The following is a 27,115-nucleotide window of genomic DNA, read 5'->3' as shown; positions in this document are numbered from 1 at the left end:
AAAATTAAATATTTGCATTAGAAAGTATAAATATTAAATGTGGCTACAACTTTCCATACAAAAAGTAAGGATAAATATTAAATGTGAGCTATATGCCAACTTTCCATGTAAAATGACGTCAAAATAGGCATAAAATTTGTTTGATGATAACATTTTATAATAAAGAATTATTTCAAAAGTAGAGACAAGAAGAACATTTTAAGAAATTCCAACAATATAAGTTGAGACTAGGGGAGTAAATGGCAAACAATCCGACTTGCGTGGACCCGGTACACACTAAAAATAGTGTGGACCAGGTCCAGGCACCTGACCTGTTATATCACTTTAACATACACTATATCATTTTAACATACACTATATCATTATAACATACACTATATCACTTTAACACACCATATATCACTTTAACATACACTATATCACTTTTAACATACATCATATCACTTTAACATACACTATATCATTTTAACACACACTATATCACTTTAACACACACTATATCACTTTAACATACACTATATCATTGTAACAGACACTATATCACTTTAACATACACTATATCACTTTAACATACACTATATCACTTTATCACTGTAACATACTAACATACACTATATCATTTTGACATACACTATATCAATGTAACATACACTATATCATTTTATTGTACACTATATCATTTTAACATACACTATATCATTTTAACATACACTATATCATATCAATATACACTATCATAAACTCACGTGATATGAATCGGGTGCACACTAATTAGTGTGCACCGGGTTCATATTAGTTTTTTTATATGGCAAAAGTAAATGTTTACTAAACGGCACTGGCAAAACATTTGTAATTGGAAGGTAATGCAACATATGTTTTGGCACTTTGCAGTAGTTCTCCGAAAGTGATGTTCAACTTGCAAGATTTACTTAACTATGCTAACATCTGAACCACTTCGAGGTACAGTGAATACATCGTATATTTTCAAGATACCTGATAACATAACCTGAACTAAAAAATCCATCGCCCAAAAATACATATGGATTATCTCAGCCATTGTTATAGCCAAAAACAGCTACTCAATTACATTACAAAAAGCTAGCTAGCCGCTGCTTATGGACGTCTCACCTGACACACTAAAATCCGTTTTGTTATCCTCCAACTTGTCAAATAAGGTATCCAAAAGGTTGGTACATGCATCACCATCACCACGTTCATCAAAAAATCTATTAGCAGCATCTTCCCTCTTCAGACGACGCTCCTCTACAATAGCATCATCTGTTTCTGTACTACAACCACGCCTTGATTGTCTTGTAGGCTTCTCAGCCACAACAAATTTGTTTCCATCACGAGTCCTCTCAGTAAATCCAGCCCAGACTGAAAAAGGTTAAGTCAGGTATATGCTGCAGTCACCAGAATGATGTTCATAGAAACTAATGTAACCGAGCTAACAAGACATGATAGGCATAAAATACATACTTCATGTTAAGTTCATTATTTTGACAATTTGCATCCCCAGAAAAGTTTCAATATAACAGAAGTTTAGATTGTCGTGCCTATGTATGATTACTAAAACTGTTCCCCATCGAACATACACGAAACCAGACAAACAAGACAGATTTAAGATATCGACTGCTTACATCAATGATTATATATGTAAATACAATCAACTAATTAGGAAATTTTTGGATTTCAGATCAAACTCAAGCATTTACCTCCAAAGTGATGAAGTACGATAGAAGCTGCTATAGTAACATTTAAAGAGGCAGTCCCACTTCCATATTGTGGAATGTACACAAAGAAGTCACATATCTCACATTCCTTCACTGAGAGGCCAGTTCCCTGCAAGAAATTGGTCAGATATATCAGAAAGTAGTAATGAGACCCAAGTTTCTCAAATCCTTTACTATTCAATGTACATGGACATTACCTCAGCCCCAAAAATAACTTTCATTTCTAAATATGAAAATGGATACCATAGAAATCTACACAGCTCTGGAAGCCTCTGACAACCTCATGCAGAACAAGAACAACTTTCATTTCAATACAGAAGTCTTCAAAGATGACGAAATTACCAGCCACATTCGACACAATTGTAAACCAATGGTATCAGAGCTAGTCCGGTAAAACACCTCGTGTGGGCGCGTTACTAGTCAGATTCATGATTTTTTTGGTTCATTGGAAAGCTAACAAGGATATCTATCTTGTCTCAAAATTTTTAAGGTCATTAATGCAGTAACCAGATCGCAGCAAGCAAAAACATTTGCATCAAAATTCTGTCAGATTTCGAAGAGTTCTGCACACTTAAAGCTTCTGCTACTGTGCACAAACTACTTGGGATTTTGCAACGATTCTATTTGGGTGACCCTTCATATCCTTTGCTATTTGTGATATACATTGAATATTTGTCAAGATTGTTAAATTATGAGGCTCAGAAGCCTAAATTTGATTTTCATCAAAGGCGTGGTAGTTTCAAGCTAAACAACTTATGTTTTGTGGATGATTTGCTCTTATTTGATAAAGGTGATATTCCTTATTTCCTTAGAGCCATTACAACTTGGTAAGCTGCCTAGAAAACAACTGCTATTTGTAGGCAGTTTACATATGATGGGAAGGCCCTAGCCCCTAAGTACTAGAGTTCCATTGGTTGCTTAGGATTTGATTTATAAACAAAAAAAAAAAGCTGGGGGCTTGGTTTCCATTTGTTGTGTGGCATTTTGCTTCTATCGCCATATATATCTGAAATGTAGCTGACAAGACTGCTTGTATATGGGTGAAGTGGGTATTCGACATCTAAGGGCATGATTCTAATTGGGTTACGCAGAAACTCTTGGGTTTCCCACCTTTGTTACAAGGTCAACTTATACTTGGCTTAGGGGGGATATGGAAAGTGTCCAATTGGCAAAGATGGGTATGGTGCAAATTTGATGTGTTTCTGCTTGCGTTCACTTGCATTTTGGGTGTTTTTGTGGAACTAACCGAAATAAAACGAATAAAAGGGATAGATTAATCTTGAGTCGCGGTCAAGAATATGATCAAACACATCTCGTTTGTTTGATTTTGGTTTATTACTTGAAAACCAAATAGTTAGCTCTCGCTCGACCTAAAGACTTGGTCAATTTTTATGCAAAACTCTCTGTATCTTATTAATGAACAATGTGAAAAGATAAGCTTAATCAACCGGTTTTCCTAATCCTAATCCTACTCGGTTTTATTTATCTAAATATACTAGAATAAAAACTCCTAATGTGCTTAAAACAAGAAAAACCTATTCTATGTAGAATAGTAAGAACATGTAAGCAAAACTCCTAATACTACTAGAATTATAAAGCAAAATGATCCTAACAGAATTCGGCTACTCCAACACATCCTAAGAGTACTAGAAGTCTGCAAAAGGAAGAAATACCGCTTGCTTCCACATCAAGATTAAATGTCCCAAGGTACACTTTTATATACTAGTTTAATGCTTTAGAAAGGCTAATACAAAAGCCAGGTTACTTGTAACTGGGAGTCAGTGACAATGACAAGTGTATCATTTGTGCATCTTCAGTCTGAGTTGCTTTTTAGTGTCATTTTGGCAGAAAAATGGTGCTACCACCAAGGTTTGGCTTAATATCATCAATTCCAATTTGCGGTATGAAAAGATTTGTAAGTAAGTGGATAGCTAAAAGCAGGTCCGGAAAATTGAGCAAGGGTGTTAATCATCTGGGCAACTAATGCACGTGTTTTTCAAGTTTGGAGACTTTGCGACGAAGATGAAGGTAACTGGAATCTGAAGATTCTTTCCATCAAGGCTACTGTTGAACTCGTCCAAGACCATACTAAAACTCATGTTCATGCTGTGAATTGATGCCTAGAAATACCACCGTAGATGATGCAGATTGATTTGAAGCTTGATAGCTTTTGTAATACTTGTTCAATATAAGTTGTAACGGATACTAAGGGAATTTATTAGGGCTCCGGCCTCATAGACATGCTTTTATTTTGAGCATAATGATATTGCTTACCTTTATCATTAAAAAAACATAAACAAAAATACACTAATTATTCATCTTACTGCAGATCAGAGGACCTCTCTGACCACACAAATGGCAAGCTGCATATTGGATTTGTTGTTCTGACTTGAAAAGAGTAGAAGGCAGCTTCAAGTTTAATTCAAAACATGAAAAAATTAACTAAATATAAGCAACACATAGCACAGAAGCTACTCGTAAATTAGTACACAGAAGATACATTCAGTCTACAGAATGAGCAGAAAATGACAACTTTGTTCCAAATCTTTTTTTTTTTTTTTTGAAGGAAAATGTACTCGCTAACAACATGCACAACCTGTGTAAGGTGAGGGAAGACAAAGAGGATCCAACTCACAAGAAAATACAAGGAAACTTCAGCCATTTAGACTAAACTCTGGGAATTTTACCAAGTAGTAGAAACCACCATGACAATTCCCCAGCTTAAGTGATAAGCATCAACGAGCCCTTATTTACTTAGCTCCCACTTTATACGCATTAATCCGGTTTCACAAATAGTCCGCTTGAAGGATTCTGTGAAAGATTTCAAGAAAGCTATCAACTGCAAGGAAATAGCTTCCTCTTACATGAGTAAAATTGATGTGTGCGAGGAAGCTTCTCTACTACAAGTGCTAGTTCTATTAGAACAAGCTATGTAGTTTCCTAATTCTGTTAGGAAACTAAGTATTTTACTTGCTTTAGAAATCTTTTGTCAATAGGTTTTTACCTTTTACTTGAAAGGGGGTTTTTCCTATTTGAGATTTTAAGTTTCATTTCTTGTTTTAGTAGTTAGAATAAGAGTAGGAGTAACGTTAACTTAGCCGTGTGCTTTGTTCAAGTTAGGCGTGTGGAGGATGCTTGGTTTCCAAGTATATGTTAGTTAATTTGTTATTTGTTGTTATCCTTATAAGCTTTCCTAGTTGCATCAGAAATAGGACTGTGTGTACTTATATATTTCGGCTATTATGAATAAAGAAGGTAATGACATTTAAGTTCAATCTATTCCTTGTGAATTATCATTTCCCCGGTGTGGTCCACCACCCTGACTTCCTACAAACCCCGATTCCGTGGCTTGAAAAGCCCCATACCCTTCATTTCCTTCGTTCAAACCACCCATCGCCGCCATCTCAGTGAAATTCGAGTTACCCTTTGTTTGAATCTGGTTTTGGAGGTTCGTTACCACCGTACGCACCTCCTCTTGTAACTTCAATTGATTTTCCCTCAATTGATTAACCTCCAACCCTTGATTCTCTCTGGTTCTACCCAACCTCTCTTCCAAACGAACCACCACCGCTTCCATATCTTCCCCCAATTTCTTGGACACCTCAGCGTGCCCCTCCATAATTTGCTCCGACAAGGTGCCGCGCATAGCCGAGATTGCCGCTGCGATGGCTCTATGCACCGCGGCATCCACCTTTGCTGCGATCGACTGGTCAAGGTTAGCCAATCTCTCCTCCACCATATCCAACCTATGCGAAGCGTTTACCGGTGCCATGATCGGTGCTCTGATACCACTTGTAATGATTTCACTACCTCCGGTCAGTTAGTAACATAAACAGATGAAGAACACACAAACAGAGAGAAGAGAGGATAGATTGAGTAATTAGCAAAATGAGGAAAAACAAACAACAGTGAGCTTTCGAGAGGCTCACACTCTCCCAATACACTACTCAATACTTTTCTGGATAGTCTTCTCTCTCTTCTACTTCCCTTTTTATTTCCATCCCCTGCCATAACAACCAGAGGACACCTCATCTTTTCTCTAACAGAATTGGCAGACTACTTTCCTCTCCATTCACCTATTTACAATCATTACCCCTAACCGAAAATAACAAACTCTAATCCTTCTTGTGATCATCCCCTTTCTTGCGTCTCGCATAGGTGAGCTTGACAGGTGGCCTAATCCGGTGCATTGCAAATATTATCACTGCTGCTGTAACAAATACAAGTTTGTTTCTACTTCTGTTATGTAGTTGCCACACTGGCATGTTAGTTAGATTTAGTTAGCTCCCTTGTATATAAACTTCTCTTACCTTGTAAATCAGTCAAGGACAATATATTTCATTTCCTCTCAAACACTTATTCTCTCTAAATTTCTCCCAATTCATGGATGAACAAACTGATTTAGCTTGAATTCTTTCATGGTATTAGAGCTTGCTGAGATGTTTTCGATCATTTTCTACAAAATTCAAGTATCTTCTTCTCTGCAGTTCATCATTTCAACATTTCTGGTAATATTTCTCCGAAAATCTTCTGAAATTTGCAAGTAATCTCTGAAATATCTCTGACAATTGCATTCTCTTATCTGAATATTCTCTGAAATTGCTGAATCTTAATTTGTAAATCTGTGAAATCTCTCTGAATTCGTTGATCATCTGAAATTTCTCTAAACTCTTCTTGAATTTTCTAATCTTCTAAAATTCTCTTCAATTTTCTAATCTTGTCCTGAATTTTTCTTAAAATTCTGTCTGAAATTCTTCTGAGAATTTTTTTATTCTGTTGAGGTCTTATCTGAATCAATATTGTTAATTGATTCATAATTTTCATTCTCTCAAATTTGCACATTAAGTGTTTGTTGATTGTAATCTGGTGAATCAAAGATTATTCTCTCTTCATCCAAAACTCATAAATCTAAACCTCAAGTCTTCATCTTCATTCTTTAATCATGCCTGAATATGATTCTCAAACTTTGCCTCCAAATCAAAATCCCTACAAGTATCTACTACATACATCCATGTGAAGCTAATTGTAATAAATTAGTATCTGTAACATTCAATGTAGAAGGTTTTTCCAATTGGAAAAGAGCTATGATTCTCACTCTTTCTGCTAAAAGTGAGCTTGGCTTTGGTACTGGTGATATTCCAAAACCAGATCCTACTTCATCTAATTTGAAAGGTCAGGAGAGATGCAATGATTCAGTGTGTTCTTGGTTGATATTCAATCTTAAGAAAACAATAGCTAAGATTGCTCTGTTCTTAGTGAATGCGTCAGACATTTGGAAAGAATTAGAAGAAGATTTGGAAAGAGTACCAGAATGATGGATGATTGATTGTATTGATGCTACAACCTCTACCTAAGATCACACAAGCCAATAGGCTTTTCTCTCAGAAGAAAGGCATAAAGAGATTGCTACAACATCCACACTCAGACTGAATCTCTTCCATTCTTTGCTTATAATCAGAGATATCGTAACAATAGATATAAACCTTTTGGTAACTTTCAGAGGTATAATCAAGGATCTTCTCAGAAATCTTTTACACCTAGCAACACTGGTTCCTTCTCTGGTAATAAAATAAAAGACCTGGTGCAAACTATTACTGCATTCATTGTAAAGTGCCTGGCCATAGTAATGAAAGGTGCCTTAAGCTCAATGGGTATCCACCTGGTTCTAAAGGCTTTAAGGACAAGAGAGTTGCTTCTACTATTTTAACTCAACCTGGTGCTGATGACTCTTCCTATTCAAAGAACAATATTACTCTCGCTCAATACAATCAGTTGATGGGTATGCTGAATGGGAATGCTCACAAACCATCCATCATTCTGGTACTCAATTCAACTAAGGTGAATCTGCTTCCGACGCCATGTTAGCAGATACATTATGTCTATTGTCTGCTTCTAATAATAAATGGCTCTTGGATAGTGGAGCCACTGACCATATTTGCTCACAGCTGACTTGGTTTTCTGAATATGAAATTCTAACTGGAAATCACAATTATATCACCATACCAGATGGTAGCAGATCATTGTTGCTCATATTGGCACAGTCATTCTAAACAGCAATATTACTCTTCACATAGTCTTATATGTTCCAGATTTTATATTCAATTTGATTTCTGTGAACCAATTATGCAAGGATCTTGATTGTGAAGTTTCATTCTCTCAGAGACAGTGTTCAGTGTTTTATTGAGGATCCATCTCAAAACAAGCAGCCCATTCTTCTTGGTAGCTTGACAAATGGGTTATAGTGTGTTGAAGATAAGCCACAGACTCAAGTCTCTTCTATGCCTGCTGCTAATGCATCCTCTGCTGATGATGCTTCACTAAAGCTGCTACTTCTTCTACTGTTAATATGTTTGTTGCTGCTGTTAATAAAGTCAGCTTATGGCATTTGAGGTTAGTTCATCTCCCACTTTCACAAATAAAGTTGATAATACCTGATTGTATTGTGAAAGATTGTATTGAGGATAGTATTTTCTAGGTTTGTCCCATTTCCAAACAACCTAGGCTATCTTTTCCTCTTAATAGCACACATACTAATTACTACCTCACCTTTTCAACTGCTCCACATTGATGTGTGGGGTCCTTACAAGGTTAAATCCTATACTGGCTGTAATCAATTCTTAATTATCGTAGATGATTTTTCCATATTCACATGGATACACTTGCTTAAACACAAATCTGATGATGTGGTTGTTATGATAAATTTTGCAAAGTATGTTTGAGACATAATTCTCTTCCAAAATTCTTTGCATTAGATCTGATAATGCCAAAGAACTGTGTGAAGGTGACATAAAAGCTAGGTAGCACTGATACGGATAGAGGTACGGAAACAGAAAACGGCAAAACTAAAATTTTCAAAAACGGGTCCGGCTTGGATTCGGCAAAAAAAATAGATAAATAATATTACCTTAAATTTCTAATAATATAATCTCCATTTAATTTATGTAGAACAATATCAAATGACATAAATATAAAAATATAAACTAATAATAAAAAAAAGTATTGTAAAATTATTAGTCATTGAAAAATAATTTTTTTTGGACTCATCCAATCCCCAAGCTAATATTTCTCGTGTCCTCTTTCCAAAGAAAACTAAAAAATAAACCCACCACGGTAGAAGTATTTAAGTGCCTACAACGACCCTACGTGCCACGGTGCCAGTTGTTTCCAACCCCCCTAACTGTGCCCCACTACTCCCTTACTCTTATTTTTTCTAAAAAATAAAACATAATGACCAGCTTTCTGTCCCCACTCCCCCTTTCTCTCTCCTCTTTATAAAACTACCACACACGTGACAGAACCCCTCACTCTCCTTTTTACTTTACATTTGATTATCCATTGTCGAGCTCTTCACTAAGTTTCCGGCCATGGCTAGCAAAAGCTCTCACTGAAAGTTGACTGAGAAAAAGAGAGGAAGAAGCAGAGGGGAACATCTTAACGCTTCAAGATCCGTCCCCAAAAGCTCCCCATCAACCACCCTGGCAGTAGGACCCAACGTCCCCACCACTCAAGAGTCGTCAAGGGGACTTTTTTTCGGCGTATCCGTCCCGTACCCGTTCAGTACTCGTCCAGGTACGAGAAACGGCACTCCGAGGAAGTACCCGTGCTTCATAGCATGAAAGTATTATATCAGAGACAAGGCATTCTTCATCAAACAAGTTGTAGTGATACTCCAAACATAGGCATCTATTGGTCACATCTAGAATTCTTTATTTTCAATTCCTGATAGATTTTGGGGTGATTGTGTGATGTGTGTAGATGATACTCCGACACGGTCAAGAGAGTGTCTTGACCAATATTATAGACACGTATTTCATTGAAAGTGTCGGGAAAAATTTCCCGACACCTTCTATTGATAAAAAAAGTTAAATTGTAATAACTAATATATTTAAAAAATTATGAAATTAAAAAAAAAAAGATTTGATTTAATAACTAAATTGTTATTAAAAGGCTTGAAAAGTCAAAGATTGGAAAAAAAAAGGAGTGAAGAAAGCTAACAAGTACACAAAAAGAGAAAGTAGAAAGTTGTCACCTTTTGCTTTTTTTTTTTTTAAAAAAAAGAAGGTAGAGCTGTCAAAAAGTGTACTCCGTCTCCTTTTATGTAAAAATATAGTTCAGTACACTTAGGTCACCTACAGCAAAAAATAAAAACCACGCATCATCTTCTACAGCAAGAAGGACTTCTCCTTTCATGGCACAAATCTCCACCAAATGCGAAGAAGCACAAAACGCAAAGGAGGAGTTGCCGGAGATGGCGGTCGACGACGGTGGGTGACTTAGACTTAGTTTCTCAGGTTAGAGAGTTCGGAAATTTTGAGAAAAAAACCCTAGATCTGATTTTTCCCCCTTTTCTTTCTACATTTCTTTCTCACTTTTTTCTCACTTTTGCCAAATGAGTGTCTGATAGGCGTATCGACGCCCATTTCCAGGCGTGTCGCGCGTTGTGTCGAGTCGACACGCGACACGTGGGGTGCAAGAGGGTGTCAGAGTAATGTAGGAAACATCTACTTCTCCTTCTTCAACCTCTTCTACTCTTCTTGATCTTTCTCTTGTAACTAATCCTATATCTCAACATGCACCTGGAATAGCTCTTACTCCTCCAACCAGACCTACAAGACATATAAAACCTCCTTATCTAACCAAGATTATGTTTGTAATTTTCTTTTGTTGACTCTACTACCATCTCTTCTCACTGGTGCAATCTAGTGGCTTTTGATGACATTCCTGATTATCACAAAGCTTTCATCAGTTGATATTATTGAACCTTCCTCCTATGCTGAAGCCTCTACGGCTCTACTATTTCGCTTTGGCATTTCCATACGAGGCAGTTTACTGGGGACATGTCAAAAGATACAAAATTTCCGACTTATATTATTGAAATACGAAAATTGAGACCGAAAAGATATTCATATTAGTGAAAGATGCCTCTTTCTTGTGTAATAGGAACAGAGCTTCGGGCAAGCATAATCCTCTTTGGATTGAAGCAATGAATAAAGAAATTGTTGCTCTTCATGCTAACAATACCTGGTAGCTTGTTAAGCTTCCTGATAGAAAGAAACCCATTGACAACAAATGGGTCTTTAAGGTTAACTGAAGTCTGATGGAACATTGGAAAGATGTAAGGCTAGGCTGGTTTCAAACGGTTTTAACCAGAAATATGGAGTGGACTATAAGGAGACTTTTTCTCCTGTTGTTAAAATGAGCAAAAAATCATGTTTTTCACGAGAGAACTAAACATATTGACATAGATTGTCACACTACAAAGGACAAGGTGCTTCAAGGTTTACTTCAGTTAGCTTATTTACCTACCAAGTCTCAACTTGCAGATTGATTTACCAAGGTTTCACCTTCTCCATAATTGAAGCTCCTTCTCCCCAAGCTGGGCACATCTGCTCCTCGTCCATCCCCACCTTGAGGTGGGATATTAGTTATTATACTATCACTGTTGCTGTAATAAATAGAAGTTTGTTTCTATTTCTGTTATGTAGTTGCCACGCTGGCATGTTAGTTAGAATTAGTTAGCTCCCTTGTATAAAAACTTCTCTTAGCTTGTAAATCAGTCTAAGGAAAATAGATTTCATTTCCTCTCAAACACTTATTCTCTCTAAACTTCTCACAGCTCATAAATGAACAAACTCATTTAGCTTGAATTCTTTCAAGAATAACGAACATCGTTCAGTGGGGGAACAAAACTCACTTAAAAGGTTCTGTTCTGCTTGCTCAGTTGGCTAAGGGGATGAATATCTCAAAAAGTCAGACCAAGCGCACCCCAACAATAGTATACAACACCTATTGGTAATTCCTGTATCAAGTTATCGCAATACCAGCTAACAGCTTATCGACCATTGTCATATATATCAACTTATTAATTTGGTATTTTAATAGCTTAGCATAACCAATCTACCCAAACAAGCATTTCATAAACAAGATTAAGATCTCTGAGAAGTTGAACAAGATATTATCTTGATATGTATCAAAAAATCAAACAAAAGTTTATTGAAGATATTAACCTCATTGCCAAGTAAAAATGCAGTGCTCCTGCTAAAAGGATGTTGATTCACAGGTGCAGCATTATTCGTAATCTCTACCCCGCATATATCACAACCTCTCTCCTAAAAATCAAACACCAAAAAAACCCAATCAACTCAAATAAATCAAAAATCAATATAAATAAGGATAATTGGCTCTTAATAATACCAACTATCTCTCGTATGTGCTAAATAATACCTACTTAGCTATTTGCTCTCCATAGCATTTGACATATGTGTGCTAAATAGTACCTGGTGGTCAAAGATAGGGCTGGTAAAGCAGGTCGGGTTAGGTTAAATTCAGGTCGACCTGTCTAATAAAAGGGTCACAACCCCCAAACCCGAAACCAACCCGTGTACCTAAACAGGTCAAAAATTCTAATCCAAACACAACCTGTTTATAAACGGGTTGACGTAAACCCGACCCGTTTAACCTGATTTTTAAAAATTTCTTCCAAGATTCAAGAATAAGGGGCAAGTTCTCTATGGTGAGAATTATGTGAGAAAGAAGTATATAATTAATTAGGGGCATTCAGCTCTAATAACTTTCATCAATAATTTATCGTGTCCTACTCTATAGTCTTCATGTCCTTTCTTATATTTCTTTAGCACTTAAAACTCCAACAATGACTTCCATTTTCCATTATACGAGTTAGGCTAATTTATAAGTTTCTTCTTCCAACTTTCCCTTTCTCTCTCTCTTCGTGAGTCTAGCCTTATAATTTATTTTGAAGGGTTAGGCGGCTTATTTTCGGGTTGAAATTTCCAACCCGAACGTAACCCATTTAGTTTTCAGGTCAGGTTCATGTCGAGCCATTCAATTAAACGGGTCGGAAACTTCAACCCCAACCCCCTTATTTCGGCTTAGTTCGGGTCGGGTTCCCGTGTTGGGTCAACTTTTCTCAGCCCTAATCCAAGATAATCTCTAACTTCCGATCATTCCATGGTAATCCCAACTTCACGAAACTTTTTCAGAGTGATCCGACCTTTATCATCATACATAACACCCCAAAATGGATTAACTAAGGCAATAAAAACGACGATTTGGATTATTCTAAAAACTCCTCTCGAAAGTTGAGATTACTTTGAGAAGATGAGTAAAAATGGGGATGATTCATATAATTGTTTCCTGGGTGTCCTTTTCTTCTCCCTGCGATATGAGAAAGAGAGTAAGGTAAAGTTTACCTTGAGGAAGTTGCGAGCTTCAATGAGAGAGTGAAAATGGCGGAAGTGAAGGTGAGAGATGGAGCCATGGTTGCCGAAAGAATTGAAGTCCCTGCGCCCAACAAGTATTAACTCTGATACGCCAAATGCGGTGGCGCTGCGGGCCAAAGTGCCGACGTTGTGTCGCTTTGCAATGTTGTGCACTATTACAAAGCTCTCCACCAACCCCTCTTTTTGGTTCATTTTCATAACAATCAAAAGTCAGGTTAGGTTGTACATCTACATTGCCGTCTTTCATCTAGTCGTGTTTTGCTTATTGGATGATTCTCCATTTTAATACGATCAACCTGGCATAAAACAGTTAAACTGAACTGATTGGAGCTGAAATGAACTGAACTGATTGGAATTAAAGTGAATTTAACTGAACTGAACTGATGGGAGCTGAACTGAACTGAATTGAATTGAATTGAATTGAATTGAATTGAATTGAATTAAATTAAATTAAATTGAATTGAATGTAATAAATATATAAATAATATTTCAACAATAATAATATGAATATTAAATAATAATTATAATGATAGGTAATAATAATGAATAATAATAGTATTTTGGATATTTTTAAATAGTTATAAATATATAATATTAATAATCATAAATTAATAATAATAATAATAATTAATGATAATAATGATAATTAATAATAATTATTTTATATTATTTGTATTAATATATTAATAGTTGATGATGATGTATAATAACAATAATATCTAAGAAGTAAATTAATATTATTATTTTAATAATTAAATTTAATAATATAATAATATTTAATAATAAAAATAATGATTGGGTTGGACCGCGAAAATTACATCATAAACCGTCTTGACGCGATTTGATTGGTTTATGGGCTAAAAAACGTGGGTTTATTTGTGCTTTGACCTGAACCATGTTCCTCCTAATAATAATGAGAAGGTATTGTGTCAGACTCGTCTAACACAATAAACTGGTCGGACGACATCAGGTAGTCTTAATTTTTTTCAGTTAGTCTTAATTTTTTTAGTTAGTCTTAATTTTTTTTCAGTTAGTCCTAAATTCTTTTCAGTTTGTATTCATTTTTTTCAGTTAGTCTAAATGAAAGTAAGTTACCTCTAAATGAAAGTAACTTAGGTCTAAATGAAAGTAGCTTAGGTCTAAATGAAAGTAGCTTAGGTCTAAATGAAAGTAAGTTAGGTCTAAATGAAAGTAACTTACCTCTAAATGAAAGTAAGTTACCTCCAAATGAAAGTAAGTTACCTCTAAATGAAAGTAACTTACCTCCAAATGAAAGTAAGTTGCCTCCAAATGAAAGTAATTTTTTTCAGTTAGTCTTAATTTTTTTTCAGTTAGTCTTCATTTTTTTTCAGTTAGTCTTCATTTTTTTCAGTTAGTCCTAATTTTTTTTTCAGTTAGTCTAAATGAAAGTAACTTAGGTCTAAATGAAAGTAACTTACGTCTAAATGAAAGTAAGTTAGGTCTATATGAAAGTAACTTACCTCGAAATGAAAGTAAGTTACCTCCAATTAAATGAAAGTAAGTTACCTCTAAATGAAAGTAACTTACCTCCAAATGAAAGTAAGTTGCCTCCAAATGAAAGTAAGTTACTGTAACACCCCGATAATTCTCTCTTTCTAGAAATAACTTTATAATATAAAACTTAGAGAATTACCCAGGCATTATCGCCCGTGTGATAACGTTTCGGCTTACCCAGAATTTTGCAACGGAAAACAACTTTCTAAAACAACTTTATTAAAACTTATGAAATCAATAACAATGTCAAAACTAAGAACACACCAACTTAACTATTGTCTGAAAACATAAGTTCCTACGAAAACAACTTAAATGATACTAGTAATACAAGAGTCTCTCCATTCCCGATTCCTAATGAGATGCATCTGGGAACCTGTAATGTCAATGCTGTCTTGACTCTGCTCCCCCGAAGGATCACCACAGGATCAATAGGCAAAGCCATGATCACAAACACAACAAGCACGTAATCAGCAAAGCTGAGTACTACATATCAGACATAAGTAATCCTAAACATGATACTACAAAATAACATGCAGGAACAAATAATAACATAAGTATATAATAATCTGCAGACAACTTTTACTGAACTAAACTTAAACCAACTTTTTATCACTTAAATGGAATAGTTATTAGGACGAGTTGTCTTGCCTACTAAGATGAAATGCGGGCGCGACTCCGCATTTCAGAGTGACCTGCGATATCGAGGAACCTTTAAAATAAAGAGGGATGGTGATCAATCCATTCCTACAAAAACTATGGCACGCTCACCATAACTCCAACCCTTATGTCCAACTCCAGACGTGCACCAGTTCAAAGTCTATAACCTATTCTCGTTTCACTTTACGTTGAATATAATTCATTACTTGTGTTGACACAACAACCAAGCAAATAACACATAACTAATAATCACACAATCATAACAGAATTCCTTTTTATCTTTGGATTAACAAGTGATCACAACTTATCAACCACGACTCCTTTACTTCCTTTTTAACCTTTACCAACTTACTTGTTGAACCTAGCCAACAATAAACTTTACCTTTATATAGGTATAACTTGTCACTTACCAAATAAGATCCACGGTCCTTATAAGATAATAACAATACTCAAGAATCCATGTAAAACATGATTCACTCTAACTTACATTAACACTCACGAATTAATAAATAAACTTGACTTATCCTGCTTGCATCAATCTTCCATACAAACATTTATAATCATAAACACTTCAGTTTACATGTAGCACACAGGCAAATAACATGTAAAACAATTCCAGTAATCATATATATGAACAAATAGAGTCCTATACATGATACTAATAAATAAAATACTCTTAGAGCATGCTTCTAAATCGTATAGCACGTAGACGATGTACGTACCTTGTATAAACAAATCGGTAGGCCACTTTTACTCGCTAAAAGTCTCCTACTACGAAATCTCCGCCTAGAAAATGAAATAATGAAATAAATATCTCGAACCAAAAATTTACAGCAACTTTAAAACGATTAAAACCCCCTCAAACGTGTTTTAAAATCGTTTTTACGCACCGAACTTTCGTTATTTTTAATCCCTAGTATATTACAACTATTCTAGTGATTAAAAATCATTTAAAACTCTTAAAATACTTATTTTCTGAAATTACAGCATTTATAAAATTTAATAAATCTTCTGAAAATATATTCATTACATATAAAATTATGTAGTAACCAAATCTCATGATTTATACTTTATATCTATAGTTTCTAGTAATTAAAAACCCTAAAAACTATAAATTTCATGATAAAAACTAAAATAAACTTAACATATAAAATCTGGAATTTATTATACTAATAAACATAATGACCGAAATATTTTTAGGCATATAAAATAGTAATTCAAATCATAAACATGCTAATCATTAATAAAATAACATAAAAACTAGTGCTTTAATGGAATCTTGAAGAGGAAGAAAGAAAAAAAACAACCACAACAATGGAGAGGAGGGGCGCCGGACAGCAGCAAAACCGAAAAGAACCGGCGGCAGCAAGTTTCCTTGGCTCAAACAAAGATTTGTGACGTTTCTTGTTGAACAAGAAACGTTACTTGAAGAAGAAGAAACGAACTTTTGAGGAGAGAACCGAAGAACAACGCACAAAGAGGAGAGAGAAAGTGTGCCGAGTGAAAGTGAAGAATCACGTAGAAGGAGGAGAAAGAAATAAAGTGTGTAGGGTAAAATTTGGGGTTTTTTATGATATTTATATAGAGGCTTTTACTTTTGGGCTTAGGAAAAGAGATTTTAATTAATGAAACTTTGATGACTAATAAGATAGGCTCTTTAGGACTTTAGTCATCAAATAGCTCTTTCCCTTTTTATCACTTTTGGGCTTTTGATTCCATTAAGCTTCCTTTTCAAATATACTTTTAATAATTAAAACTCTTATTAAAACATGCTTAATTAAAATATTTCAAATTTTATTAAGTTATGAAAAATAATTTCAGTTGACTTTTAAAATAGTCAACCCTTTTTAAAAGTCCAATCATTTTCCAAACTCATTTGGATTTAAATATAACTACATAAATACTTTAATATATTTATGAAAATTCTTTAAAATTGTGGGGGATTACAGTTACCTCTAAATGAAAGTAACTTACCTCCAAATGAAAGTAAGTTACCTCCAAATGAAAGTAACTTACCTCCAAATAAAAGTAAGTTACCTCCAACTGAAAGAATAGACCAATAAACTGAAATAATAAATCAATTAACTGAAACTGTAAAAAACAAGTTAAAGACATCAACTGAAATAAAAAAGACATCAACTGAAACATTATAAGCATTAACTGAAAACAATGATGTCCAATTCTTCTTCTCTCCCACCATTAGAATACTTACGCAACAACAGCAAACACCATAGACAAAAAAGGATGGTTGCACATTACATCCAAACACTAAGAGTAAAGTTGAAGTAAAACTGGTAATCTGTGCGTGGCCCCATTACTAACCATACATGTTGACATATGACATTCACTCATCTATATAACTAATCGTTATAGTTTATGATTTCAAGTGGGTACTAATAAGACAAATACCAAAAATCTTGTTTAATCGTCTATGGCAGATATTACTATAGTGAATAAATTGAACAACCATTTTAGTGATTTCCCACTTGACGATGCTGTTGTTGTTAATGAGAAAGATCTCTGGGAAACCATCCTAGCATTCATGACGCTGCTGTTGTTGCAAGAGTATTCTGCTGGTGTGCGACCATCCTTCTTTGTCCATGTTTTTTTTTTTTCTAAAACAATGATCTCTCTCCTCTCCTTCTTCCATGGCGGCAGCTATGGCGATTCCCGTGAGAATAGCACCTTCTCCTCAAACAATGGTGTCCTCTCCAGCTTTCTCTCGCCGAGGCAGTCGTCGGAAATGGTGATTCTATAAGTCAGCGGTGGCGGCGGAGTTTTGGGCTCAGCCCGTCTGACAATATGCATTGGTCAGACGGTCTGACCCAATACTTTCACAATAATAATAGTAATAATAATGAGTAAAGCTATAATAAACAAAATGATATATAGAAACAACAACAACAACAATAATAATAATAACAACAATAATAATACTACTTAATAATAATGGTATAAAAATAAAATAAAATAAAATAAAAAATAATAATAATAATAATAGTAAGAGTAATTAGTAAAATAAATTATACCAACATAATAATAATATTTAACAAAATGGTTATAAAAGAATGGAGCTGAACTGAACCGAATTGAACTGAATTGAATTGAATTGAACTGAACTAAACTGATTGGAGCTGAACTGAACTGAACTGATTGGAGCTGAACTGAACTGAAAATAAGCTGGGAAGAACAGGCCCTTAGTCGTGTTTTGCTTGTTGGATGACCTACAATAAAATAGGTTTGTAGTCTAGAGGATCCATTTCACACCCTACCTGTTGATATGCCTATTTTTAGGTAGTAGTGTCAAAACAGATTCTCAAATAGGTTCTGGATATACCCACGACGAACCAAGTCAGATCCAGACAGTTTAGGATTTTGACAGTTAATACCTCATATCATGATTGGTTAGGTTTTGTCCAACTGGGTCGATCGCATTTGAATCATGGGATTGACGGGTGCCGGACAAGTCTGAGCGTTCCATTTACAAGTTGATTCGTTCCCGAGTATGATCACCCGTGGATATTTTTTGACCGGGTTTGCGCAGGTCGTATTTAGATTTCATGTACGCTTGGGTGGAGTCAAGTGTACTCGGGTTGAATCACTAATGACCTTAGTTCTATTATTGTGAAGCACCGGATCCGTTCACTATTAAACGTCAAATCAACTTCGGTTAACTCCTGGTCGTGTAATTTTGATTTTGTTATGTAATCATATTATGAAAATTATTAAGATCGACATATGTACACATATGTGTGTGTGTGTGCGATAAATATGTGGATGAAAACGAAAAACTAAATAAAAGAATTATAGTGTTTATGGTTATGTTTAGTGTATGCTCTTAGTCAACTATCATTTCGACTAATCAACTGCGTGAAACCACTCTAATGAGTAAAAGAGTAAAATGACTCTTCATATGTTATAATATTATATATGATGTATTTAATCTATGTAGATTAAATAAAATTGCGGAAGAACATGTATTATATAGTAATATGTTCGAACAAGATCAAAAAACCAAGATAGTTCTTACAAGCTCAATGATAAAGGCAAAGCCACCACAATGACCAAGCTAAGAATTTTGACGCGTAAAAGCAAAGCCACCAGCAATCAAGATTGTTTGTGTTTGCACAACTAAGTTTTTAATAAAACGCATAAAACTTTCATTCATTTACTACACCAAATATTCGAACAACCTACGCTATTTATACGCTAGAAAACGCAAACCCTAACCCTAATAGGCTTAGGACAAGTCCCTAAGTCCTAGACTCCTAACACTTTTGAATCATGTAAAATCCATCGTTTTAAAAACATAGGCAAAACCATGACTCCTAATACAAATAAAATTAGAAAGCAATAAAGATAGTTTGAGTCCTAACAGAACTAGAACTCTCATAAGCATGCCATGCATACGCCTACTCCATGCTACCTATGTTGGTTAGCACATGCTACCACCTAGGTAGTCATCCCCATGAAAAGTCCTCCATATAAATCAATTAAGCCAAGGTCTACTTAAAACATTCTTATGAGTAAGAGCTAGTAAAAGTGCATCAACCACTCCTGTATCATCCTCCTCTTCTTTGAAAACAATTGACCTCAATTGACCAATATCATCATCACGGATATAAGGAGCAAAATCACCCACATTTACAGTGGAACTCACATTGTAGTCTCCAGGTAAGTCAAGCTTGAAGGCATTATCATTAACCTTCTCCACAATCTTAAATGGACCATCTGAGCGTGGCATGAGCTTATTCTTGCGAAGACCAAGAAATCTCTCTTTCCTTAAGTGTAACCAAACCAAATCACCAACCTTGAAAACATGTTGCGTTCTATGCTTGTTAGCCATTTGTTGGTACCTTGCGTTCACCTTCTCAATCCCAGCTATTACTTGTGCATAAAGCTTGAGCATTGCTTGCGCCTTTTCCTTAGCATCAACATGGTAAACTTGATAATTAGGGAAAAGAAGAAGATCAATAGGCACTCTAGGATTAGCACCATAGACAACCTCGAATGGAGAACATCTCGTGGCACATGTAGGTAACCTATTATAAGCAAATTTAGCATAAGCAAGCTTCACATCCCAATCCTTGGTACTCTTGCTAAGTAGCCCTCGAAGTAAGGCGCCCAAAGTGCGATTTGTAACTTCAGTTTGCCCATCAGTTTGAGGGTGATGTGATATGCTAAAACATAGCTTAGTACCAAGTATCTTCCACAAAGTCTTTCAAAAGTAGCTCATGAATTTAATATCCCTATCATGTACAATTAATAGTTTTAGGAACACCACAGAGACGAATTATCTTCTTGCAATACAAATCAACCACCTTAGAAGCATCATCCATTTTATGACAAGCAATAAAATATGCCATTTTAGAAAATCTATCAATGACAACCATTATAGAATCCTTGCCTCATTGTGTTCTAGGCAATCCCACAATGAAATCCATAGCAACATCATCCCAAGGACAATCCGGAACAGGTAAAGGAGTGTACAAACTTTGGTGATAAGAACTCTTAGATTTTTGACATGTAGCACAACATGAGATAACACCTTGAACTTCCCCTTGCATTTTTGGCCAGTAGAATTGCTGTTAAAGAATAGCCAAAGTCTTATTCATTCCAAAGTGACCAGCAAGTCCTCCACCATGAGCTTCCCTCGCCAACAACTCTCTAATGGAACAGGAAGGAATGCATAGGCGATCCCCTTTGAAAATGAAACCATCATGAACCACATAAGCACCATGTGATCTCTTGGAACACTCCTCCAATATCTCCTTAATCTTCCCATCCTCCTTGTAGTATTCCTTCACCAATTCGAACCCAAGGAGTCTCGAACTCAACACTCCAAGTAGAGAATGCCTCCTAGACAAAGCATCTGCCACCACATTTGCCTTGCCTTCCTTGTACTTAGAGGAGAAGTTAAAACATTGCAAAAACTCAACCTAATTGGCACGTCTAGGGCTTAGCTTTTGCTGCCCATGTATATATGTTAATGCCTCATGATCAGGATAAAGCACAAAGTGACTTGCATGAAGGTAATGACTCCAATAATCAAGTGCACAAACTATTGCATATTTGTCACATTTAGAGTAATTGAGCTTAGTACCACCCAACTTCTCACTAAAATATGCAATGGGACGTTTCTTTTGGATTAAAACAGCTCCAATGCCAACCCCACTAGCATCACACTCAACTTCAAAAGGTTGTCAAAAATCAAGGAGTGCAAGAATGGGCACATTACACAATAATTTTTTGATGCTATCAAACACCTGTAGGGCTGCCTTAGTCCATGTAAATTTCCCTTGCTTGAAACATTCAGTCATAGGATCTACAACACTACTAATGTTGCGTATAAATCTTCTATAAAAAAAACTAAACCATGAAAGGAACGTACCTCCGAAATGGTGGAAGGAACAAGCCAACTTTTTATTGTCTCAACTTTCGAAGGATCAATTGAAACGCCATCCTTAGAAACAATGTAGCCCAAGAATGTAACACTAGGAACTAGAAAATAACACTTGATCTCTAGCTTCCTATATAGTTTCTGTTTGCACAACACCTCAAAGACCTCCCTAAGGCGAGTTAGATGCTCCACAGCACTTCGGCTCTAAACAAGGATGTCATCAAGATAAACCACCACACACTTGCCTAAGAAGGGTTTCAACACCTCATTCATCGATCTCATGAAAGTGCTAGGTGCATTAGTAAGCCCAAATGGCATGGCAAGCCATTCATATAACCCATCTTAGTTTTGAAGGCGGTTTTTCACTCATCCTCTTCTCTCGTTCTGATTTGATGGTAGCCACTCCTTAAATCAATCTTAGAGAAAATAGTAGAGCCATGTAACTCATCAAGTAAGTCATCCAATCTAGGAATGGGAAAGCGATACTTCACAATGATGTTGTTAACAACCCTACTATCAATGCACATGCGTCAAGTAACATCTTTCTTAGGCACCAACAAGGCAAGAACGACACATGGGTTCATACTCTCTCGAACATAACCCCTAGACATCAATTCTTCAATTTGCCTTTGCAATTATTGTGTCTCTTGAGGATTACATCTATAAGCAGCTTTGTTAGGAAGGGATGCTCCTGGAACTAGGTCAATATGGTGCTCTATTCCTCGGATTGGTGGTAATCCTGGAGGTAGATCTTAAGAGAACACATCACCGTACTCATCAAGTACACTCTTGAGGTGTTTAGGAATCTTATACCCTTGCTGCTCCTCTTCAACTTCTTTTGCAACCAAAACATAACCCTCACTTTCCCATTCTAACTCCCTCTCAATCTCCTTATCACTCACCAACAATGATCATTTTGGTGTAGGTAAGGATGTCAAAGGTTTCAATGCTGATATTTTACCTACCACAATGGCAATACATACATTTTGGAACGTCCATCATACTTCACAAAACAATCATATTGCCATGGTCTTCTTAACAGGATATGACAAGCATCCATGTTGCAAACATCACACAAAACCTCATCCTTAAACTTGCCAATTTCGAACATGATTATTACTTGTTTTGTTACCTTGATGCCATTGTCATCACTAAGCCAAATCAGCATGTAGGGGCGTGGATGAGTAGAGGTAGGCCACTTCAATTGTCCATAATGAGGGTGGTAGACACAACGTTATTAGCATAACTACCATTATCAATGATCAAGTCACATACCCTTTGTTTCACTAAGCAACGAGTGAAAAAGATCTTGTCCCTTTAAGTGTCGCACAAAGGAGTTAAATGTGTATGTAACATGCGTCGAACAATGAGTTGCTTGCCTTCATTGACTAGTTCCTCTTCTGAATCAACCTCATAAGCTTGCTCATCTTCATGTCCTTAGTTTGATCACCATCAAACTCCTCTTCTTCGAAGCTACCCCTTGCATAGTCTTCGTCAATCTCTTATATGTCTCTCAAAGTCATGACCCTATTGTTGGGACAGTCCTTCAAGATGTGGCCATAACCCTTGCATTTAAAACAAATGCTCCTTTCTTCAGTAGCTAAGGGTGTGGAGGTCTTCCCCTTGTCACCTTTGAATTTGTCAAACTTAGGTGTAGGTGTGGAACCACTAGCCTCTTCCTTCTTGCCTCCTCCTATTTGTCATAACTCTTCACAAAAGGTTTAGAGGTCGAGTTTTTCTTGGCCTTGGCATACTTCTCAGCCCTCATAGCAACTTGAACAACCTCCTCGAAACTCCAATAGGGTTGGAGATCGACCTTCTTAGCAATCTTCTTATCCAAACCAGAGATAAACCGGGTTATCTTGTGCTTGGCCTTTTCGTCCACATCACATAGCATGTTAATTCTCTCACATTCCACAACATATTCTTCAACACTCAAAGAAGTTTGTTAAAGTACTTGTAATTTTCGAAACATGTCTTGTGTGAAATCAGAAGGAATAAAACATTTCTTCATTCTTGCCTTCAATTTGTCCCATGAACGCAGGCTAGGCTTGCCATCCTTGCGCCTCTTGGTCTTTAAATTTTTATACCATAAGCTAGCATATCAACTTTAGGATATCTACTTTAAATCTCTTTGCATGATCATAGTCCTTGTAGTCAAAGACTCGTTCCATTCTTTGCAACCATTCCAAGAATTTTTTCGGGTTTCATGGTTCCATCAAACTCAGGCATGTGGAGCCTTAATCCACGATCATCCTTCCTTGGTGGCCTTATACAAGAAAATAGGTTTTGGGCAACAAAAATATTCGTCGCCCAATGGGACAAGTTCGTTGCACAATGGTTTGGGCAACGAAATTTTTGCGCGCCAATTTCGTCGTCTTAGGCTCGACGCCCATTGTATTTTGTGCGTCGAAAATTGTGGTCGTTGCACAAACCACATCTTGGGCATCGAGTTACATTCGTTGCCCATAATGGTCTTTTGTGCTACGAGTCCGTATCCGTTGCACATTTATGAGGATAGTTAGGCAACGAGTTTCTTATGTCGTTGCCCATAATGGTCTTTTGTGCAACGAGTTCTTACGTCGTTGCCCAATATTACTGAACTTTGTGCAACAATTATTGTTTTTTGTCGCCCATTATATCTTGTAGTATTACATGACATGATGTCTTGGGCAACACCAGTTTCGTCGCCCAAAATGCTTTAGGCTACGAATTGTTGTACATATTTTTCAATCAAACGCTAAATTAAAATGACAATGTACGAACTCTATTTTGTTGCCCAAATTAGTATGGACTATGAATTAAAGTATGAGATAATAGAAGATGTATTCGTGGAATAACAAATTGTATATAATCGGAGTAAAACAAAATAATCTTCAAATTTGATATTCAATGTAACTTATAATTCAAAGTAAATCTTAAAAAAACTAATTAGCAGTACCCATAATCTACGAAGAAATTCACATAGTCTAAGCCTTATAATAGCTCCCCTCTGCTAATTCCGGAAAATAGTCACGACCTATTGTTCCTGATAAAATAAAAAACGTTATAATTAGATACCCATAAAAAAAAACGTTATAATTAGATACCCATAAAAAAAAACGTTATAATAAGTCATGAACCATTGTTCCTGATAAAATAAAACAATTATGATAGATCTGTAAAAGGAAAATGTAGAATGCCATAATAATGAGCTGAAGTCTATACTCTAAAGCATGATAATTTTTTTTTCAAATTACTTGATGGAACAGTGCTAAATCATGATGCAATGATATTACAACAAACCCAAAATGGCAAGACTTGAGAGTGCTTCTACTGTACAAGATATATAGCAATAACACTCAGAACAAAGATGGTGTGCCTAGACTTCAAACGAAGTAGTAAAACAAGACTCGATCAAAGGAAAAATCAGTAGTAAGTGAGTGACAGGGGGTGATCAAGACAGATAGGAATACATTTAGGAAGAGCAACCAGAAAAGAATGCAGATTTCCCTATCTTTTCATTATTTTATGGCCCCTCTCTATAATGATTCACTAAAGAATACAATGAAGAATACACATATTTAACCCAACTATACAAAGAATGTGTCAATTGTCCTCATGTTTGTAATTTCTGATAGGCTTCCCCTGAAAACTTATTTTCACTTCTAATCCTCATCGAAGGTCATCAATGCCGGTGTAAAAACTAATCTAGATATTTTGTCTTTAATTAGCTTGAAACTAAATAAGAAGATGATTTAAACAATGAAAATGTTCGACATTAATAATACCAAGTATAATAATGAATAAGCTAAAAAACTTATACCTCATGTCTTCAAACATTTTCAGCATATCTTCTCTCATTTTCTTTTCACGTTCAATAGCTTCTTTGTTCAATTTAGAAAATTCAGCTCTAAGCTCTTCATTGGATGCCTTGAACTCTTCATTAGATGCTTTAAGCTCTTCATTAGATGCTTTTAGATGTTCATTTGATGCTTTAAGTTCCTCGTTTGATGCAGCAAGAGTGTCAACTTGGGTAGACAATCGTTCATTGTTCTCTCCAGTTCTACCTTTTTTTGGTGGTCGAGCTCCAGGACCAAGTCCTCTCACATACCCAGATTTACATTTCAAAGCTTTAATGTAAGCATCTTTCACATTGAGATTATCCTCACCATGCTCCTGAATCTGAGTTTCATGAAGTTTTTTCAGTTCTTCATAATGTTTTTCAGCAATCGGTTCCCAACAAGTAGTCCAATCCTTATTTTTATGCCTAGCACATGAAATTTACCAAAGAAATGTAAACTAGAAGCATATCAAAACTCTATAAACTATAAACCATGCTTTGATCACAAATACATCTTCTTATTGCTCTATTTGTGACATGAATAGTCAACCTACCATATTATATGTTTCTATATAATATGGTTCTATATAATATATGAGATGAAATGAAGGTGAATATGCATATGACTCACCCCAAAACCAAGTATTTCATTTTACCTCAGAGTATTCCTATCCTGATATAAAATATAACTTTGAGTCACTGAATGGCATACTTACCTAATCATGTTTACCCATTTTTTATAATTTGCACTTGATTGTTTTCCTTTTACAGATCTATTATAACCATGTGTATTTTTTTTTTCCCAGTATTGCTCTGGTTCATGAGATCTTAGACTTAAACACTGTCCTTTAACATTATGTAAACACATATATAACTAAGATTCCTCTCTAGTGACCTTTCAACTGCAAGATATATGAATTGTAATTTTCTTGTATAGTCTACTGCATTCTTTTCTACTTCTCTATTCTCTTTTGTCCACCTTCTAATTCTGGGCAAATTCATGAGTTCCAACCCTTCTATTTGAGTGCACAGATCGAAGGGGCTGTGTAAAATCTTGGGGAGCAAATACAATATCCGATTGTACCTTTGTCGGGGTGAAATTTGCTTCAAAGGCAGTGTTCTAAACACGTCACAACATCAACATTTTCCTCTCTTCTTCATATTAATATTCAGCTTTCATTTCATATTATTTTCTGATTTTACAGTCAGTTTTCCTTACAATTTGAAGCAAGTTTAAAAATTGTAATTTCAGATTTCATAACTTCAGTTTATGGATTGCTCAACAAAATTGAAAACCTCTAAGTCTGTTAATTCTGAAAGGTTTCGAAAATCTGAGATAAATTTTTCTAGCTGTTATGGTTGTGGTACAAAAGATCATAAGGCATGGCAAGGTAACGACTAGAAGGACAAAGTTTAGAAGAGGAATCAAGTTCATATTGCTGAACACAAAAAATGATGCCATAGCTGCTGTTGTTTCAAACATTAACCTGGTTTACAAGAAAACTGTATGGGTTGCCTCTTGTTTTTCAGTACTCCAATGATTGTCAATCAACCAATCCCATTGGTCTTCATCAATAGTCAAGGGTCTGTTGCGTCTTGCTTGTGACTTTGTGTAGCCTCTATAAAATTTTTCCTTCAGCCTAAATCTCCAATGTCTATATAAAGATGAACATTGAAAGCTCAATGCATCAACAATACCCTCTCCACCAACCTTTTCAGGTAAATTATACTTTCCCTAACACCATAA

General features: G+C 35.7%; 1 protein-coding gene across 2 annotated transcripts; it reads right to left on the bottom strand.

Annotated features, from left to right (window-relative positions):
* Positions 1-905: 905 nt before the first annotated feature.
* On the bottom strand, positions 906-13,226 carry LOC104884946 (uncharacterized). 2 transcript variants are annotated; one of them, XM_010669656.4, is made up of 4 exons: positions 12,944-13,223; positions 11,741-11,842; positions 1,716-1,842; positions 906-1,377 (listed from the first exon to the last, which is right to left on the bottom strand). In XM_010669656.4, exons 1-4 carry the CDS (start codon positions 13,169-13,171, stop codon positions 1,103-1,105), a joined length of 732 nt encoding a protein of 243 aa, XP_010667958.1. In that variant the 5' UTR covers positions 13,172-13,223; the 3' UTR covers positions 906-1,102. The 2 variants fall into 2 exon arrangements, with proteins under 2 accessions (XP_010667958.1, XP_048497369.1); XM_048641412.2 differs by lacking the exon at positions 11,741-11,842 and having other exon boundaries at positions 12,944-13,226.
* Positions 13,227-27,115: the final 13,889 nt, after the last annotated feature.

The sequence above is a fragment of the Beta vulgaris genome, chromosome 3 (genome assembly GCF_026745355.1).
Source record: "Beta vulgaris subsp. vulgaris cultivar EL10 chromosome 3, EL10.2, whole genome shotgun sequence".
Lineage (NCBI taxonomy): Eukaryota > Viridiplantae > Streptophyta > Magnoliopsida > Caryophyllales > Amaranthaceae > Beta > Beta vulgaris.
Note: the sequence above shows the minus strand (reverse complement) of the source record. Positions and strands in the feature narration are given on the sequence as shown.

Coding starts and splice junctions, on each gene's coding strand:
- LOC104884946 (XM_010669656.4), bottom strand. CDS start 13,171: ATGAAAATGAACCAAAAAGAGGGGTTGGTGGAGAGCTTTGTAATAGTG. Junction 11,843..12,943: donor AAGCTCGCAACTTCCTCAAG/GTAAACTTTACC, acceptor TTTGATTTTTAG/GAGAGAGGTTGTGATATATG. Junction 1,843..11,740: donor CATTTTTACTTGGCAATGAG/GTTAATATCTTC, acceptor AATTTCTTGCAG/GGAACTGGCCTCTCAGTGAA.